General features: G+C 39.8%; 1 protein-coding gene across 1 annotated transcript; it reads right to left on the bottom strand.

The window, feature by feature from the left end:
- Positions 1 to 879: 879 nt before the first annotated feature.
- LOC130917639 (uncharacterized) lies at positions 880 to 2049 on the bottom strand. The gene has a single exon (XM_057839239.1). It carries the CDS (start codon positions 1822 to 1824, stop codon positions 937 to 939), a length of 888 nt encoding a protein of 295 aa, XP_057695222.1. The 5' UTR covers positions 1825 to 2049; the 3' UTR covers positions 880 to 936.
- Between the last annotated feature and the right edge of the window lie 19089 nt (positions 2050 to 21138).

Here is a 21138-nt window from a genome sequence, read left to right as displayed (position 1 = left end):
CATCTGAGTTCTAGTCACTAGTGGCGGATTATCTTGAAGCACAAACTGAAAGGTAATTAGAAAATGATCAGACAGTACGGGGTTGTGGGGATGGACTCTAAGATCACTAATCTCCGTACCGTAGGTTAAAATCAAGTCCAGGGTGTGCTTGTGACTATGAGTTGGTTTATTTACATTTTGAATGAAACCAGTCCCATCTAGTAGGTCATTAAAGGCCGTACCAAGGGAGTCACCTTCATCGTCAACATGTATATTAAAATCCCCTACAATTATAATTCTATCCCAGCTTAGCAAAATACTAGATAAAAAGTCAGAGAAATCTAACAAAAACTGTGAGTAGGGACCAGGGGGACGGTAAACCACTATGAAAAGAACTGGTTTTTGGTTCTTCCAGTTAGCGTCTATAATTGATAGTGCTAGACTTTCAAAGGAGTTATAAATGTAATTAGATTTACTTTTTGGGCTCATACCTAAACAAGAGTGTGATATTACTGCCAACCCCCCTCCACGGCCCGTGCTTCTAGCTGTGTGAAAATTCACGTGACTTGGGGGTGTGGATTCATTAAGTCTAACAAACTCATCCTGCTGAAGCCAAGTTTCAGTCAGGGCCAAAATATGAATATTATAATCCCCAATTAAGTCATTAACTAACAGAGATTTGGGCGAGATTGACCTGATGTTTAATAATCCGCATTTTATATATTTATTAAGAGCTATTTTATTTTCACTGCAATCAGGGGCTATATGTATTAAATTCTTTGGTCTCGTTCCTATAGTACTCTGTTTTCCTCTGTTCACTGTACGAGGCACGGACACAGTCTCTATCTTCTGTCCTGAATTTTGGATTTGTGACAGCTCGGAAAGAGGTGAGTGGTCACTACTAACAGAGTTGTGTTTTACACTACAACACTGCGCCCGGGCCCCCACTCTGAAGTGTCACTTTGGGAGACTTAGTTTGGCGGCCAAATTTCGAGTTAAGAGAGCAGCACCGTCCCAAGTCGGATGAATGCCGTCTCGGCGCATGAGCCCGGACTTGCCCCAAAACGCGTGCCAGTTATCAACAAAGACTATATCGTTTTCTGGGCACCATCTAGACAACCAGCGGTTAAATGATGAGAATCTAGAGTACATCTCATCATTGACCAAATTAGGCAGAGGACCAGAGAAAACTACGGTGTCCGCCATCGACTTAGCAAGTTTACACACCGAGGCTACGTTTAATTTAAGCACCTCAGACTGTCTCCGCCGGGCGTCATTACCGCCTGCGTGAATCACAATACGGCGGAACCTCTTCCTGCTCTGCTTTAAGAGCCTGAGGTTTCCTTCGATGTCACCGACTCTGGCCCCTGGGTAACACCTGACAGACACCGCCGGGTGCTTCACGTCTCTAACTATGGAGCTTCCAATTACGAGAGTGTCTGGTTCAGCCGGTGTGTCGCTGAGGGGGGCAAACCTATTGCTGACGTGAAGCGGCTGGTGCACTAAGGTTGTGCGTTTACCACTGCGCTTCCCCCGTACAGTCACAAATCCGTCCTTAATTTCCCCCGGCTGCACGGGGCTCGCTGGGGGGCTAACTGCGCTAGCAATCCTACTACTGCAAGCACGACCTGCGGGCCCTGCCACTACCTGGGTATAGCTAGGACTAGCTTTCGTCTCTAGAGTGCAGAGCCGTGCTTCTAGCTCAGAAACCCTGGTCTCCAACCCTGAGACTAAGCTACACTTCCTACAGCTACTACTGTCCTCGACGAAGGAGCCAGGGTGCTCGCTATACATACAGCACACTGAGCAGAAAAGACGGGAGGAAGAAGGCAGAGGGCTAGCCATAGCTCGGATAAGCTAGGCTAGGAAGATAGAGCTAAAGAGGAGAGTAGAGTAGTTTTAACCCACGACCTGTTAAATCGTGGGATAAAACAAATTAAGGAGCACTAGGAGAGCCGAACCAGCCTAGGATCGATTCTCCGATGTGTCCGTGGGATAAAACAAATTGAGGAGCACTAGGAGATTAGCGACTAGTAGCAGCGCTAACAAACAAACGATACACTCACCGGATGTGACGTCACGACATCTGTTATAAGCATTCATTAATGCTCATGACCGTGTCATGTCATAACTTTTAATGACAGTCTTATGGTGCCACTGTCAAAGTGTTACCAAACACCATAACTAGCAATTAATGAAACAACTGGAACAGCAACTGAAGAAAAATTAGCACAAAACATGAATTTTGATTGTCATTTACATCTGTAGTGTTGCAATGAATGCTAGGAGGCATGATGGACAACAACAGTGCTGACAGCAGGTAGCAGAAGAGGTTGACTGTCTCCCCCAAGGGAGCAGTGATGGCCAAATAAAGCTTCTTGAAGCAATGAAGATTGGCAGCCAATTGGTTCAAAGCTTCATGGTGGTTCATTTGGTCTTATGACAGTCATATGATGCCGCTGTCAAATAAAGTGTTACCCGTTAGTATCTTTGGGTGTAAATATCTCATAATACAGTGAGGACCGCAGCAGCTTATAGTCCAGTGTGGCTTATCTACGAAAAAATGTCGTTTTGGTGTTAAATTTGGTGGGTGGAGGCTCATAGTCAGGTGCGGCTTATAGTGCGAAAATTACGGTAGTTGCATGAGATCCTTGGTTCGTAATTGATTGCATCGTGACGCACACGCTACAGTTTTAAAAAATTGTAATGCACTTTTATTTTGAATATACTTCCATATGAATGAAAATGTGTGTTCCTTAAAAACTGCTAACAATTAAAAATCGGGCTGTCATGAATGGTTGTTTTGAAAGTTATTTATTCTCTGATTATTTTTACGATTAATCGACTAATCGGCTCATCCATATCTCACGTTATTTACTATTATTTTACTCTGGGCTTTAAATCTTAGCTGGAAATGTGCATCGGAAGCGAAGACTGGCAGTAAAACATGATCATTCAATGCAAGCCATGCCAGATCTAATGTACAGTGCCTTGCAAAAGTATTCGGCCCCCTTGAATCTTGCAACCTTTCACCACATTTCAGGCTTCAAACATAAAGATATGAAATGTAATTTTTTTGTCAAGAATCAACAACAAGTGGGACACAATCGTGAAGTGGAACAACATTTATTGGATAATTTAAACTTTTTTAACAAATAAAAAACTGAAAAGTGGGGCGTGCAATATTATTCGGCCCCTTTACTTTCAGTGCAGCAAACTCACTCCAGAAGTTCAGTGAGGATCTCTGAATGATCCAATGTTGTCCTAAATGACTGATGATGATAAATAGAATCCACCTGTGTGTAATCAAGTCTCCGTATAAATGCACCTGCTCTGTGATAGTCTCAGGGTTCTGTTTAAAGCGCAGAGAGCATTATGAAAACCAAGGAACACACCAGGCAGGTCCGAGATACTGTTGTGGAGAAGTTTAAAGCCGGATTTGGATACAAAAAGATTTCCCAAGCTTTAAACGTCTCAAGGAGCACTGTGCAAGCCATCATATTGAAATGGAAGGAGCATCAGACCACTGCAAATCGGCCGTCCTTCCAAACTTTCTTCTCAAACAAGGAGAAAACTGATCAGAGATGCAGCCAAGAGGCCCATGATCACTCTGGATGAACTTCAGAGATCTACAGCTGAGGTGGGCGAGTCTGTCCATAGGACAACAATCAGTCGTACACTGCACAAATCTGGCCTTTATGGAAGAGTGGCAAGAAGAAAGCCATTTCTCAAAGATATCCATAAAAAGTCTCGTTTAAGGTTTGCCACAAGCCACCTGGGAGACACACCAAACATGTGGAAGAAGGTGCTCTGGTCAACTTTTTGGCCACAATGCAAAATGATATGTTTGGCGTAAAAGCAACACAGATCATCACCCTGAACACACCATCCCCACTGTCAAACATGGTGGTGGCAGCATCATGGTTTGGGCCTGCTTTTCTTCAGCAGGGACAGGGAAGATGGTTAAACTTGACGGGAAGATGGATGCAGCCAAATACAGGAACATTCTGGAAGAAAACCTGTTGGTATCTGCACAAGACCTGAGACTGGGATGGAGATTTATCTTCCAACAGGACAATGATCCAAAACATAAAGCCAAATTTACAATGGAATGGTTCAAAAATAAACGTATCCAGGCGTTAGAATGGCCAAGTCAAAGTCCAGACCTGAATCCAATGGAGAATCTGTGGAAAGAGCTGAAGACTGCTGTTCACAAACACTCTCCATCCAACCTCACTGAGCTCGAGCTGTTTTGCAAGGAAGAATGGGCAAGAATGTCAGTCTCTCGATGTGCAAAACTGATAGAAACATACCCCAAGCGACTTGCAGCTGTAATTGGAGCAAAAGGTGGCGCTACAAAGTATTAACGCAAGGGGGCCGAATAATATTGCACGCCCCACTTTTCAGTTTTTTATTTGTTAAAAAAGTTGAAATTATCCAATAAATTTTGTTCCACTTCACGATTGTGTCCCACTTGTTGTTGATTCTTGACAAAAAATTAAAATTTTGTATCTTTATGTTTGAAGCCTGAAATGTGGCGAAAGGTTGCAAGGTTCAAGGGGGCCGAATACTTTTGCAAGGCACTGTATATGATGTCAATCCATAGACTTCATAATATATTGACGGGACACGGGTCGCTGGGCCGATTAATAGGGGGCCTTTCTTCATATAAACTGACCGGATGGAAACACAGTCTAAGAGCTTTTTACGTTGAAAATTCATGTGAATAAATGCTTAAATCCCTGAATTCTTTATAGATATGGACGTAAAACAGTCTCGATTCTTGGTCAAAAGCAGAAAAAAAAAACGGGCAGTTAGCATTTATTTTACTTAAATATGTCGAATCTGCTGCTAGTCTTTTAGCCGCTGTGGCGACACCTCGTCACCACAAGGAGCTTTTTACGTTGACAATTCCTGTGAATAAATAATTAAATCCCTGAATTCTTCATAGATACCCATGTAAAACAGTCTCGATTCTTGGTTAAAAGCAAAGAAAAAAAAACGAGCAGTTAGCATTTATTTTAGTTAGGGCTGTCAAAATTATCGCGTTAATGGGCTTTAAGGAATTTTCTTTTATTAATCACGTTAAAATGTTTGACACAATTAATGCAAATGCCCCGCTCAAACAGATTAAAATGACAGCAGTGTCATGTCCACTTGTTACTTGTGTTTTTTGTCTCCCTCTGCTGGCGCTTTGGTGCGACTGATTTTTTGGGTTGACATCAACAATGGCGAGCTACTAGTTTATTTTTTGATTGAACATTTTACAAATTTAATTAAAACGAAAACATTAAGAGGGGTTTTAACATAAAATTTCTATAACTTGTACTAACATTTATCTTTTAAGAACTACAAGTCTTTCTATCCATGGATCGCTTTAACAGAATGTTAATGTTAATGCCATCTTGTTGATTTATTGTTATAATAAACAAATTCAGTACTTATGAATGTATATATCCGTCTTGTGTCTATCTTTCCATTCCAACAATAATTTACAAAATTTCAATTGCAATTAATTACGATTAATTATTTTTTTAAGCTGTGATTAACTCGATTAAGAATTTTAATCGTTTAACAGCCCTAATTTTAGTTAAATATGTTGAATGTGCTGCTAGTCTTTTAGCCACTGTGGCGCCACCTTATCACCACAAAGAGCTTTTTACATTGAAAATTCCTGTGAATAAATGCCCTGAATTCTTTATAGATATGAAGGTAAAACCGTCTCGATTCTTGATTAGAAGCAAAAAAAAAAAAAAAAAAAAAAAAACGGGCAGTTAGCATTTATTTTACAAAAATATGTCAAAAGTGCTGCTAGTCTTTAAGACACTGTGGCGCCACCTTATCACCACAAATAGCTTTTTACGTTGAACATTCTTGTGAATTAATGCTTAAATCCCTGAATTCTTTATATATATGGACGTAAAACAGTCTCGATTCTTGGTTAAAATAAAAAAAAACAGGCAGTTAGCATTTATTTTACTTAAATATGTCGAATGTGCTGCTAGTCTTTTAGCCCCTGTAGCGCCGCCTTATCACCACAAAAAGCTTTTTACATTGAAAATTCCTGTGAATAAATGCTTAAATCCCTGAATTCTTTATAGATATGAACGTATAACAATCTCGATTCTTGGTTAAAAGCAAATAAACTGGGCATTTAGCATTTACTTTAAGTAAATATGTTGAATGTGCTGCTAGTCTTTTAGCCCCTGTAGTGCCGCCTTATCACCACAAAGAGCTTTTTACATTGAAAATTCCTGTGAATAAATGCTTAAATCCCTGAATTTTTTATAGATATGAACATAAAAAAAATCTCGATTCTTGGTTAAAATCAAATAAACTGGGCATTTAGCATTTATTTGAAGTAAATATGTTGAATGTGCTGCTAGTCTTTAAGCCACTGTGGCGCCACCTTATCACCACAAAGAGCTTTTTCCGTTGAAAATTCTTGTGAATAAATGCGTAAATCCCTGAATTCTTTGTAGATATGGACATAAAACAGTCTCGATTCTTGGTGAAAAGCAAAAAAAAAAAAAAAAAAAAAACAGGCAGTTAGCATTATGTCGAATGTGCTTCTAGTCTTTTAGCCACTGTGGCGCCGCCTTATCACCACAAAGAGCTTTTTACGTTGAAAATTCTTCTGAATAAATGCGTAAATCCCTGAATTCTTTGTAGATATGGACATAAAACAGTCTCGATTCTTGGTTAAAAGCAAAAAAAAAAAAACGGGCAGTTAGCATTATGTTGAATGTGCTGCTAGTCTTTTAGCCACTGTGGCACCGCCTCATCACCACAAAGAGCTGTTTACTTTGAAAATTCTTGTGAATAAATGCGTAAATGCTAAGGGTGTAACGGTACATGTATTTGTATTGAACCGTTTCGGTACGTGGTGCTTGGTTCGGAACGGAGGCGTACCGAACGAGTTTCTGACTTAATGTAACCCTTACTTTTCGTGGCTGTGAGTCGATCGGGTTACAGTTTCTTTGTGTAGATTATATTTACTCCGTCTTCTCTACAATAATGAGGACCAACACGGTAGGACAATATAACCCAGAAACGTCAACGGCGCGACAACGTGGCCACTGCGAGAAGGCAGTAAAACGCGGGCGTCAAAGTCAATCAGCCAATGCACACCAGTCGCAGTGCGGCCACGTGTTAGACGCGTCCCAGAAGCGGCTCAACGCGACGCACGGGAAAAGAACGGCAGAGTTTATTATTTGACGCGAGACGCGACCCTCCTGCGTCAATACTGCTATCGGTAGCTAGGATCGGGCAGACCGGAACTCGTGTAAAAATACGGTGGATCCGGTCGATTTTCAAACTAATATGCAATCGTTACCCACTTTTTGAGTTCATCAGATCTCTTGAGTGGTAGATCGGGACACAGTTGACTTGTCTTTGTTGATTTACTGCTGTCTTCTCTGCTATAATAATAACCAACACGGCCCCGTGTTCAATACAAAACCCTCCTACCACAACAAAACAAGTAGGAACTAATATTCACATAGGAATTAAAGTTACACAACATAAAATATACAATATAAATGAATAGTACATCATATTTGTAAAATATAAACACATAATAAAATAAATATTAGCCCATTTAAATAGAATAAATTGAAATGAGCTAAAACACTTTTAATTAAATAATAAGAATAATACAGATCCTGCTTATTGCAATTAAATTTAATAATTTCTGTGTGGTGCTTTAACTTGAGAAAATCCACCAATAAAGTTTTTGAAAACCGTTCATAAGAAAAAAAAAAAGATTCATTGAGGCATTTCATTTGTAAAATACATGTTAAAATTTTGTCATTGGGATTGCTTTTCTCTTTAGCACAGGGCTTCTCAGCTGACCAATACGCGGGATCTGAAAGGCAAATTGTTGTTGGGTTATCTTTAAATAGCCGCTACTTTTTGAGCAGAATTCTAGCTTAGTATAGGCTAATGTTCCTATTGTTGAAAGCAGAAAGGTGTGTAATAAACAAGTAGCACATTTACATTTTGCATTTTGTTTTCTTACTGTACCAAAAATGAACCGAACCGTGACCTCAAAACCGAGGTACGTACCGAACCGAGATTTTTGTGTACCGTTACACCCCTAGTAAATGCCATAGCGGTTAATTTCTCCCACTGATTTTTTTCACAATGCTTCAAAATGCATGCATGGTATGAAAGAAATAATAATTACATTGAATCCTCGAACAAATCATTCCTGAGACAACCCTTCCTGTTTGTATGCGGTAAAGCTTTTGCACTTTTTCAACCTAAATCCGGCGTTGGACCGCTGCATGTGTTTGAGAGTAACTGTGACCGACTTTGACAAACTGAAGCGGAGTGTGGGACGGCCCCCTACTTGAACGCGTGGCACAGTGTCTGAAGAATGTGCCCCGTCAATATCATTATGAAGTCTATGGTCAATCACTGTCAATGGTAGTGAATGAGCTAATAAACACAATACACAACTGCAAGTCTTCTAATTTTTTGTGCTTGTCTATCCAAACCAAACGCCACGTCAAATTACGTCAATTCATCTCAGATAGACTTTTTAGCGACAGCAGGAGGGCAGAAAAGGGAGATGGCCGCGACAAAGATAATTGGAGTCCTGGCACCCCGGGAGACACTCTGACCTTGGTCTTATCTCGCCGACCTCATGCATTTTTGATAAATAAAGACGAAACGCAAGATGTCTCCCGGAGCCGAGGTATGGTAATCCCATTACGGGTTGCGGCCGTTTAATTCGGTGGCTGCAGATAGGAGTTGATGTCTCTGTGCGTGTGCAGACGGCTCAATAAACATTTCAGCGACTTACTAATAAAATCCCATATTTGCTCGTCGCTCCTGTGCGGCGCAAAGTTAAAAATAAAACAAAAAGACGGCGGTTCCGCCTGGAGAATTGCCTTTATTACGCTCATGAATTATTGAAATTGAAAACGCTGTGTTTACCCCTGATATCAGCGGGACCATCCCGAGCTTTACTTCCATATTCCACAACATAAGTACCAGGCGAACCTCTCCAAAGACTCCTTCTTTTATAGCCTTGTCACTGAGCTCGGCACGGCTAAATAAAACAAGCGGCGAGCTTTTTCGCTAAATCTCTTTTTGAGGAAAAAATGAACTGAAATTTAATGCGATCCCTACGATAATAGCCGTGCAGCATTACCGCCCACTTGTGTTGTGTTATTTTGTTTATTTGTCAGGGACCGTATAGAGAAGACTGTAAATTCAAGAGTAGAGATGTTTTGTAACTTGTTTCAAGGAAGTAAAAGTGTTAAGCACTTTTCATGAATACAGTACGTACCACTAGTAGGGGTGGATATTAGGTGGTGTGTCAAAATATTGAAATGATGATATACAGTGGGGCAAATAAGTATTTAGTCAACCACCAATTGTGCAAGTTCTCCTACTTGAAAAGATTAGAGAGGCCTGTAATTGTCAACTTTGGTAAACCTCAACCATGAGAGACAGAATGTGAAAAAAAAAAAACAATCACATTGTTTGATTTTTTTTTTAATTATTTCCAAATTAGTGGAAAATAAGTATTTGGTCACCTAAAAACGAGCAAGATTTCTGGCTGTCAAAGAGGTCAAAGAGGTAACTTCTTCGAACGAGGTCTAACGAGGTCTAGCGAGGCTCCACTCGTTACCTGAATTAATGGCATCTGTTTTAACTCATCGGTATAAAAGACACCTGTCCACAAACTCAGTCAGTCACACTCCAAACTCCACTATGGCCAAGACCAAAGTGCTGTCGAAGGAGACCAGAGACAAAATTGTAGACATGCAGACATGTAGACAGGTAAAAAGCTTGGTGTAAAGAAATCAACTGTGGGAGCAATTATTAGAAAATGGAAGACATACAAGACCACTGACAATCTCCCTCGATCTGGGGCTCCATGCAAGCTCTCACCCCGTGGCGTCAAAATGATAACAAGAACAGTGAGCAAAAATCCCAGAACCACACGGGGGGACCTAGTGAATGACCTACAGAGAGCTGGGACCACAGTAACAAAGGCTACTATCAGTAACGCCAGGGACTCAAATCCTACACTGCCAGACGTGTCCCTCTGCTGAAGAAAGTACACGTCCGGGCCCGTCTGCGGTTCACTAGAGAGCATTTGAATGATCCAGAAGACGACTGGGAGAATGTGTTATGGTCAGATGAAACCAAAATAGAACTTTTTGGTACAAACACAGGTTCTCGTGTTTGGAGGAGAAAGAATACTGAATTGCATCCAAAGAACACCATACCCACTGTGAAGCATGGGGGTGGAAACATTATGCTTTGGGGCTGTTTTTCTGCAAAGGGACCAGGACGACTGATCTGTGCAAAGGAAAGAATGAATGGGGCCATGTATCGAGAGATTTTACGTAAACATCTCCTTCCATCAGCAAGGGCATTGAAGATGAGATGTGGCTGGGTCTTTCAGCATGACAATGATCCCAAACACACAGCCAGGGCAACAAAGGAGTGGCTTCATAAGAAGCATTTCAAGGTCCTGAAGTGGCCTAGCCAGTCTCCAGATGTCAACCCCATAGAAAGTCTGTGGAGGGAGTTGACAGTTCATGTTGCCCCACGACAGCCCCAAAACATCACTGCTTTAGAGGAGATCTGCATGGAGGAATGGGTCAAAATACCAGCAACAGTGTGTGAAAAGCTTGTGAAGAGTTACAGAAAACGTTTGGCCTCCGTTATTGCCAACAAAGGGTACCTAACAAAGTATTGAGATGAACTTTTGGTATTGACCAAATATTTATTTTCCACCATGATTTGCAAACAAATTATTTAAAAATCAAACAATATGATTTTCTGTTTTTTTTCCACATTCTGTCTCTCATGGTTGAGGTTTACCTATGTTGACAATTACAGGCCTCTCTAATATTTTCAAGTGGTAGAACTTGCACAATTAGTGATTGACTAAATACTTATTTGCCCCACTGTATATGGTGTTACTTTGCGTATCAAAGGGTTATCGATATGCTCATGCCGTTTTCTAAAGGTGTCATGGTTTAAAAAAAAAAAAGTTTCTACCAAAAGATTTGTAGTTCTTAAAAGATAAATGTTAGTACAAGTTATAGAAATTTTATACTAAAACCTTTCTTAATTTTTTTGTTTTAATAAAATTTGTAAAATTTTCATACAAAAAATAAACTAGTAGCTCGCCATTGTTGATGTCAATAATTACACAATGCTCATGGCACTGAAACCCATAAAATCAGTCACACCCAAACGCCAGCAGAGGGCGACAAAACACCAAAAAACCCGAGTAACAAATGGACATGACACTGTGCTGTCATTTTAATCTGTTTGAGCGGGGCATGTGCGTTAAATGTGTCAAATATTTTACGTGATTAATTTAAAAAATTAATTACCACCCGTTTACGCGATAATTTTGACAGCCCTAGTTATATTCTATTCTATTATATTGTATTATCATATTATATTTTATTTTTATTATTTTTATTTTATTTACTTTTGTTCGGTGAAGAATCCAGCAAAGGTTATTTGATTGTAGCTTTCTGAAAAACAATACATTTTAACATTTAGGCACTCCTGCAATCGTCACACTTTTTTTTTGTTAAAAACTGACCCCGGCCCCTCATCAGAGAAGGGAAAAGTTATGTGGCCCTCACAGGAAAAATGTTTGGGGACCCCTGTTGTAGACGCTACAATATGTGCTCGTCTGTCTACGTTCATTCGAAATTGTTGGAAACCTTGGTTTTTTTTTTTTTTTTTGGGGGGGGGGGGGGGTGATGGGGGGACAAAAATTTTAAATTTTGCACTCCAAAACATTTTGAGTAATTTTTGACTAAAACTAGACAAACTCTATGAGATTTCGTTGACGAAGACATTTTGAATTGAATAAAATATGATTAAGACGAATAAGTTTTTTCGTCCAAAAAACTAAGACAAAAATAACAAGGGCTGCGAAAAACAACACTGGCAAACAGAGGATATTAGTCACATAATATACACAAATATAGCCACTTGAGACTCATACTGTAATTCACTCACTCCCGTGCATTGAGAAAAATACTGTACTTAAAAGAAGTCAATGCTTACAGGCTTAGGTTCTTGAGCTTTGTTCGAACCGTTAATCAATAAGGTCCCCTCGGCCAATGAGACTGTCTGGAAATGTTTATTCCGATGTTCTCATATTGCCTGGGAAGCCGACTGATAACTTCAAGATGAATCGCACCCGCAAACGGGCTATTAGTATTGGGTCCGCATGCGCCCGGCGGAGGGTTCTGCCGGGCAGCGCGTAACTCAACACCAGACGAGGTGGCTTTGGTCTTCCTGTGAGCAATGATTGCGCGTGTAATTGCTTCCATGAGCGCCGCCTGCCATGTGCGCCGTATTATATCCGCAAAAAATACACGTCGCTTGTTGTTTGAAATGATTCGCCATTATGTCATGGTACACCGTCAAAGGCCGACCTATGAGGCGGCTCGTGTGATGTTTTAGGGGAGGCGGGGGGGTTCGTTTGTTCAGTCTTTACGTAATTACAGGCCCACGCAAACATGACGGGAGCACATATGATTTGGAGGTCTACAGAGGGTTCTTGTACCAACAAAATCAAACACCCAGTGGCATTGTTGTAAGTCAGCATGAGACGAATGACATTTTGGGATGTATGACACTTTGTTAATGACAGTTTCTGATGGATAAGTGCTAGAACAGTAATCAGCATTAACTCATTGGCTGCCATTGAGAGCATTAGTCTAATCCATTTTGGCATCTAGAGCGGTCAATGGCATTAAAAGATGGGCGTTCACAGCCTGTCTTCACAAAATTCTTAAAATATTTTAAGAGTCGTCAAATTATTTAGAGATATCGTTGACCTCAGAATTGTCCACATCCTGTTGTGAGCTTCTTAGTGGCAAATTTTCTCTCTTTTTTAAAAATGATATTTAATTACATACACTTTACATTACATACACTTTACATTAGAGCACACTGACATTCAACTGGCACTCAAGTAAGGCTTTGCCATTGATGGCTATGAACGTCCAAATTTTCAATTCATTTTAAATGGCAGAAAAACATGTGGTTGAGATTTTAGACCATACACTTTACATTACAGGACAGGATAGGACGTTCATAGCTGTCAATGGCATAGCCTTATTTGTGTGCCAGTTGAATATCAATGCATTTGAATGGTGTGGTCAAAAAATCACAACTACACGTTTTTCTGCCTTTTAAAATGAATGGAAAATTTGGATGTGCATTGCCGTCAATGGCATGGACGTGCATTGCCTGCAAAAATGCCATAGACCCCAAAATTAACCCCTCTAGTACACCTGCAAAGTAACTATGCAAAAAGTCCAAAAGTATCGCATTTTGTTCAGCGATGGAGGATACTCTGCCCTCTGGTGGCAGCGTTGGTTCTGGCTGGACTGTCGCCTTGTAACTGAGAAGCAGACTCAGTCTGATTTTTTCGTGTTTTTCCAACTCGAGTCAGGCATTAACTTGACGGTCTGAACGGGACAAGTCGCATAGAAGTGGACCGTTTCAAATCCCATCTGAGTCACTTTCGTACGTGGTTCAAATCCAATCTGGGCCACATTTTTTCAGAACGTGACTGGCGGTCTGAACTGTCAAGACTCCCGAATCGGAATTCATGCAGCAATTACGTCAGCAAAGAGCAAGAGGCACGAAGGACGACAGCCATGCAGGCATTAGCGCCTAGCTTGAACTCTGCTTTTAAGCGTGAAGCAGGCTTGACCACAGTCATTAAAAAATAAAATGAAGAAAAGAATAAGCCTTACAATTTTCGATTTTCATTCTGCACCCCGAATGAGCAATATTTCATTATTGCACACGTGGGCGAGTCTGGGCAAACTGACGCACCTACGTCATTTCACGCACACACAAGGCCTTGACGTGTGTGCGTGTATGTGTTCTATCAGTCCATATAAACTTTGAATATAAGACTAAACGCGAATTATTAATGTCTGTTATTTGTGTCCTCTTTTTGGGAATCAAAATATGATCACTCTGGAACACACACATAGAGCTAGCATGTATAATTTGTTTTGATGCTTCTGCGCATGCGGGTCTCTTTGCTGAGCGCATCTCGGACTGCGAATTAGCGCGCATGCGTGATACTTGAACGGTCTCAATGGACAAGGGCAGTCTGAACGGGCATGCCAAAAAACCAGATATGGCAAAAAACCTAGCCTCAGACTTCTTACATAGGTAAAGGATAGCTGCGCTCTGGTTTGTTTATTGTGTAGTTGTTTCAGCCGATAAATGTTTGTGTATGCATTAGTAATTAAGTTTACAGCTACAGTTTGAGGAGTTACGTGTGAACGATTTGCTTAGAGAATTGTAAATTTGTTAGCATTCGTAGCATTTAAGCTAGCGGACATTTGCTAAGCAATTTAGACTTATTTAATCAACTAAATTTACATATTTATCAGACTAGATGGACCTTTGAACACCAACTGTTTTGTGTCAAGTGTTCTATTGTTAAAATGTGTGTCATTTTGAACATAAGTGTACATATATGTGTTACAGCTTTACAAATGTCAAAAGTGAAGGAAGTAAAAAGCTTCGAAGAGCACATTTGCCTTGTTTGCTGTCTGTTAAGCGAACAACTTCACACTTAGTGACAGAACACGTCGAATTAAAAAAAGGGACGTAGTAAATAAGATACTGTGAGGTACAGTAAGGTACTGTTTATGCGACTTAAAAAAAAACAACAACAACAACTGGAGACAAAATAGCAGACGAGACTCGTCGTAGAGTCGAAATTGCGTACCTACTACTACCTGTATTATCTTCAATGACTTTTTCATTTGTTATGCTTTTTTTATTCATACGTATTTCAAGAAAACCAAACATGATAAAAACAGTATTATATTTTTTTTAATTCATTTTTATTTAAAGGGGGATGGGAAATATTCCTTGATTTCATGAGTCCATCTTTCATCAAGGTCGACAGAAAATGTTTTTAGGTCTTGAGCACCAAGTGGTGCGAGAGCCCTATTTTAATGCAAAGGATTAGGAACAAATGAAAATGGACAATTTGGCGGCCTTAACGTGCTTGAAAACTCACCAAAATTTGCAGATACTTGCAGCTTGGCATAGATTTTGATAATAAAACCGTAACAAAATGGCTCAACAGCGCCCCCTTGAATTTTTCAAAAAGGCCTCTCCTATTAGGTTTTTTCAACATAGTGCGATGAAAATTGGGGATTCGATACCTTAAGCAAAACTGCACCAAAATGTCTCTTGGACCCATATCCCAAACCCAACAGGAAATCGGGTATTTTGGATTGAATATGAAATTTTTATGGATCTACAGGGTGCACATTTGGCACCTAGGGAGTTAGTTGGCTCCTCCTCAAAATTGGTGAGACTGCTCATGAGACATATGAGATCTATAGTTACAAAAATGGTGAGTTTTCATTCATGAGCCTGACTTAGGCGGGGTGCCAAATTCAGCTTTGTTTTGTTTTTTATCTGGCAGCACGCCAAATTCAGTAAATGACTAATAACTCCCTGATCTAAGGTTCAGTCTTTTTCATAACTGGCATATATGAAAGGTATCCCAGCCTGAGCACGACATTGAAATATTACCCATTGGGCCTTGCGCCCCCTGCTGGGAGCAGGAAACACCCTTTTTGATTAGACAGACTCCTCCTCCAAGAGAAAAAAATCAATTGACCTCAAACCTGCATCAGAGGAGCCTTAAGAAAATGAAAAATATTGAGGTGTCGTTGAAGCAGAGGGTCCAAACAAGAAAGTGATAATAACCGTCGCCATTTTGTTTCACCACAAATTTTGAACACTGATAACTTGGCAGATATACAAACATTTTTGCGCCAAACTTCCCGTGCTTGTTGAGAGTTGTACTCTGAAGGGTCCTGAAGGGGTCATTTGCATCACCCTTCAGCGCCAACAGGCAACAGAAAGTCACTCATTTTGCTTATATACAGTGCCTTGCAAAAGTATTCGGCCCCCTTGAATCTTGCAACCTTTCGCCACATTTCAGGCTTCAAACATAAAGATATGAAATTTAATTTTTTTGTCAAGAATCAACAACAAGTGGGACACAATCGTGAAGTGGAACAACATTTATTGGATAATTTAAACTTTTTTAACAAATAAAAAACTGAAAAGTGGGGCGTGCAATATTAATCGGCCCCTTTACTTTCAGTGCAGCAAACTCACTCCAGAAGTTCAGTGAGGATCTCTGAATGATCCAATGTTGTCCTAAATGACCGTTGATGATAAGTAGAATCCAACTGTGTGTAATCAAGTCTCCGTATAAATGCACCTGCTCTGTGATAGTCTCAGGGTTCTGTTTAAAGTGCAGAGAGCATTATGAAAACCAAGGAACACACCAGGCAGGTCCGAGATACTGTTGTGGAGAAGTTTAAAGCCGGATTTGGATACAAAAAGATTTCCCAAGCTTTAAACATCTCAAGGAGCACTGTGCAAGCCATCATATTGAAATGGAAGGAGCATCAGACCACTGCAAATCTACCAATACCCAGCCGTCCTTCCAAACTTTCCTCTCAAACAAGGAGAAAACTGATCAGAGATGCAGCCAAGAGGCCCATGATCACTCTGGATGAACTGCAGAGATCTACAGCTGAGGTGGGAGAGTCTGTCCATAGGACAACAATCAGTCGTACACTGCACAAATCTGGCCTTTATGGAAGAGTGGCATGAAGAAAGCCATTTCTCAAAGATATCCATAAAAAGTCTTGTTTAAAGTTTGCCACAAGCCACCTGGGAGACACACCAAACATGTGGAAGAAGGTGCTCTGGTCAGATGAAACCAAAATTGAACTTTTTGGCCACAATGCAAAACGATATGTTTGGCGTAAAAGCAACACAGCTCATCACCCTGAACACACCATCCCCACTGTCAAACATGATGGTGGCAGCATCATGGTTTGGGCCTGCTTTTCTTCAGCAGGGACAGGGAAGATGGTTAAAATTGACGGGAAGATGGATGCAGCCAAATACAGGAACATTCTGGAAGAAAACCTGTAGGTATCTGCACAAGACCTGAGACTGGGACGGAGATTTATCTTCCAACAGGACAATGATCCAAAACATAAAGCCAAATCTACAATGGAATGGTTCAAAAATAAACGTATCCAGGTGTTAGAATGGCCAAGTCAAAGTCCAGACCTGAATCCAATCGAGAATCTGTGGAAAGAGCTGAAGACTGCTGTTCACAAACACTCTTAATCCAACCTCACTGAGCTCGAGCTGTTTTGCAAGGAAGAATGGGCAAGAATGTCAGTCTCTCGATGTGCAAAACTGATAGAAACATACCCCAAGCGACTTGCAGCTGTAATTGGAGCAAAAGGTGGCGCTACAAAGTATTAACGCAAGGGGGCCGAATAATATTGCACGCCCCACTTTTCAGTTTTTTATTTGTTAAAAAAGTTGAAATTATCCAATAAATTTTGTTCCACTTCACGATTGTGTCCCACTTGTTGTTGATTCTTGACAAAAAATTAAAATTTTATATCTTTATGTTTGAAGCCTGAAATGTGGCGAAAGGTTGCAAGGTTCAAGGGGGCTAAATACTTTTGCAAGGCACTGTATGTCCAGTTCTTTCCAGGTTGGTCAGGGTAGTTACAAGACCTTTTGTAATACTACATTTTAACACCCATGTCTACATGTCCGTCTGTTGTAATGATGACCCTTTGTTCACCATTAAACGGAAATTGACTTCTTCAGGGACTTAGGCAGCTTATACAGCCACAAAATTTGGCACATTTGGTCGAATTGGACCAATTAGAAGATTAATTAAGGTTTTGAATCAGGGCGTGGCTGCAGAGCTCAGTAGCGCCTCATTTTTGTAGTACTCTCTCCAACAGGGTTTTTTCACCTAGGTGTATGAATGTATTTCTCATCTCAGAATATACAAAAACATCTGTCAGCCACACAAAAAATGAGGCGAGTTTCAAGCACAGGTTAGTTTCTAATGAGATGATGAGAGGGAGACGATCTGCCACCACACTGAGCTGCGTGACATCCAAGTTGCACTAAACTGCCAGGGCCCGTTCAGTCCTGAACGCTGTAATGTAAAGTGTATGGTCAAAAATCACAACCACACGTTTTTCTGCCTTTTAAAATGAATTGAAAATTTGGACGTTCATAGCCGTCAATGGCAAAGCCTTACTTGCAGTAATATCTATCCATCCATCCATTATCTACCGCTTAATTAATTAATTTTTTTTGCGAGGAACATGAAGTAAATGCAAATTATTTACTTTCTTGGCCCACACAAAACGATGCGGTGGGCCATATCTTGTCCCCATATCACCTAGTTTGACACTAGTGCTCTAGACTTACTTGCCCTGAGATTTCATTCCACCATTCACAGATTGAAGACAACTTATTTCAGGAGATATCAGCCCCCTCCCTGTTTCACAATAGGAAGAGTTTACTTTTCATGGCATTCCTCATGTTTGCGTGCCTAGCCCACAAGCGTTAACATTTCACACTGAGGGACATCTCACTCACGCAGCATGGCAGCATATAAAAAAATAATTTGTGTTTCGGGGGGGTCACGGGCCACGCTCTCCCGACACCTGCGTGGATAACCTTTCGCAGCTGGCAGCTCATGAATACATATCAGTTCAATTTAACACTTCACTGCCTATTTCACTGAACTTTTGTATTATCTGCCTGCTATGCACACTGGTGTCACGTCGTATATGTCAAACACAGACAGGGAATAGTACAAAACGGAATGCACTGTTGAAACATCTCAATAGCTCGAATAACTACAGAATTTCTGTAGAAATGGCATGTGAATGCTGAAGAGTTGAACTGAGCTGAAATTATATGAATTAACTTGGCAGCAATTGACAGCTATTATTGACTATCGGCGTCAAAACCTTTTAAACTAGCAGGTCTAGCAGTGAGTAACACTTTGTTAAAGAAAAAAATTAATAAATAATTTTGTTTCTTGCTTGTAATCATTTTATTTATTTTGCTTTGGTCCAAAACAAAATGAAAAAGCGACAGTAAAATGCTAAAAGATTGGTTTTGCTAAAATTAGAGGCTATATCCAAAATTTCTGATTTTACGTCCTAATTTTGCTGAAAATATTTTTGTTAAATGTCATTTCTTCGTGTTTCAGGTAGGGCTGTCAAAATTATCGCGTTAACGGGCGCTAATTAATTTTTTTGATTAATCATGTTAAAATATTTGACGCAATTAACGCACATGCCCCGCTCAAACAGATTAAAATGACAGCACAGTGCCATGGCCACATGTTAGTTGTTGTTTTTTTGTGTTTTGTCACCCTCTGCTGGCGCTTGGGTGCGACTGATTTTAGGGGTTTAAGCACCTTGAGCACTGTGTAATTATTGACATCAACAATGGCGAGCTTATAGTTAATTTTATGATTGAAAATTTTACAAATTTTATTAAAACGAAAACATTAAGAGGGGTTTTAATATAAAATTTCTATAAGTTGTATAACATTTATTTTTTAAGAACTACAAGTCTTTCTATCCATGGATGGTTTTAACAGAATGTTAATGTTAATGCCATCTTGTTGATTTATTGTTATAATAAAAAAATACAGTACTTATGTTCAGTATGTTGAATGTATATATCCGTCTTGTGTCTTATCTTTCCATTCCAACAATAATTTACAGAAAAATATGGCATATTTTATAGATGGTTTGAATTCTGATTAATTACGATTAATTAATTTTTAAGCTGTAATTAACTCGATTAAAAAATTTAATCGTTTGACAGCCCTAGTTCCAGGTCAAACTAAGTCTATGGATACGCCGCACTGGACTGTAAGCCGCAGCTGTCCTCACTGCATTATGGGATATTTACACCAAAATGTATTAACCGGTAACACTTTATTTGACAGGGGCATCATAAGACTGCGAAAAGGCCAAATAAACCACCATGAAGCTTTATTGTTTCAAGAAGCTTCATTTGGCCATCACTCCTCCCTTGGGGAGACAGTCAAAGCTCTGCTGCCACCTGCTGTCAACACTGTAGTCGTCCAACATGCCTCCTAGCATGCATTGCAATGCTACAGATGTAAATAAAAATCTAAATTCATGTTCTGTGCTAATTTTTTTCTTCAGTTACTGTTCCAGTTGTTTCATTAAATAATAGTTATGGTATTTGGAAACATTTTATTAGAATGTAGCGCCATAAGACTGTTATAAGACCATCATAATTATGAAATGACGCTGCCATTCGCATTAATGAAGGCTGCTGTCAACACTGTTGTCATCCAACATGCCTCTTAGCAAGCATTGCAGTGCTACAGATGTCAATAAAAATCAAAAGTCATTTTCTGTGCTATTTTTTTTTCTTCAGTTACTGTTCCATTTGTTTCATTAATTGCTAGTTATGGTATTTGGAAACACTTTGTTAGACAGTAGCGCCGTAAGACTGTTTATAAGACCATCATAATTATGAAATGACGCTGCCATTAGCATTAATGAAGGCTGCTGTCAACACTGTTGTCGTCCAACATGCCTCTTAGCATGCATTGCAGTGCTACAGATGTACATAAAAATTAAGATTCATGTTCTGTGCTAATTTTTTTCTTCAGTTACTGTCCCAGTTGTTTCATTAATTGCTAGTTATGGTATTTGGAAACATTTTATTAGACAGTAGCACCATAAGACTGTTATAAGACCATCATAATTATGAAATGACACTGCCATTAGCATTAATGAAGGCTGCTGTCAACACTGTTGTCGTCCAACATGCCTCTTAGCATGCATTGCAGTGCTACAGATGTAAATAAAAATCAAAATTCATGTTCTGTGCTAATTTTTTTCTTCAGTTACTGTTCCATTTGTTTCATTAATTGCTAGTTATGGTATTTGGAAACACTTTATTAGACAGTAGCGCCATAAGACTGTTATAAGACCATCATAATTATGAAATTACACTCCCATTAGCATTAATGAAGGCTTATGACAGACGTCACTTTGTGTTGTCCGGCAAATTATCTCATTTTTGAAAGGATGTAAGAGATCCGAGCTGGACATAAACGGAGTTAGTCACATAATTTGCCGGATGACAATTATTATGACAGTCGTATGGCAGTCTTAATGACGCTGTTGTCAAATAAAGTGTTACCTATTAACCCAAATAAATCATCAAATAAACCGCACTGGACTATAAGCCGCAGGATTC

This window comes from Corythoichthys intestinalis, chromosome 6 (assembly GCF_030265065.1).
Source record: "Corythoichthys intestinalis isolate RoL2023-P3 chromosome 6, ASM3026506v1, whole genome shotgun sequence".
Lineage (NCBI taxonomy): Eukaryota > Metazoa > Chordata > Actinopteri > Syngnathiformes > Syngnathidae > Corythoichthys > Corythoichthys intestinalis.
This window is presented reverse-complemented; position numbering and strand designations above follow the sequence as displayed.

Bases quoted from the DNA above. Each gene is read 5' to 3' on its own strand.
- LOC130917639 (XM_057839239.1), bottom strand. From the start codon at position 1,824: ATGGCTAGCCCTCTGCCTTCTTCCTCCCGTCTTTTCTGCTCAGTGTGC.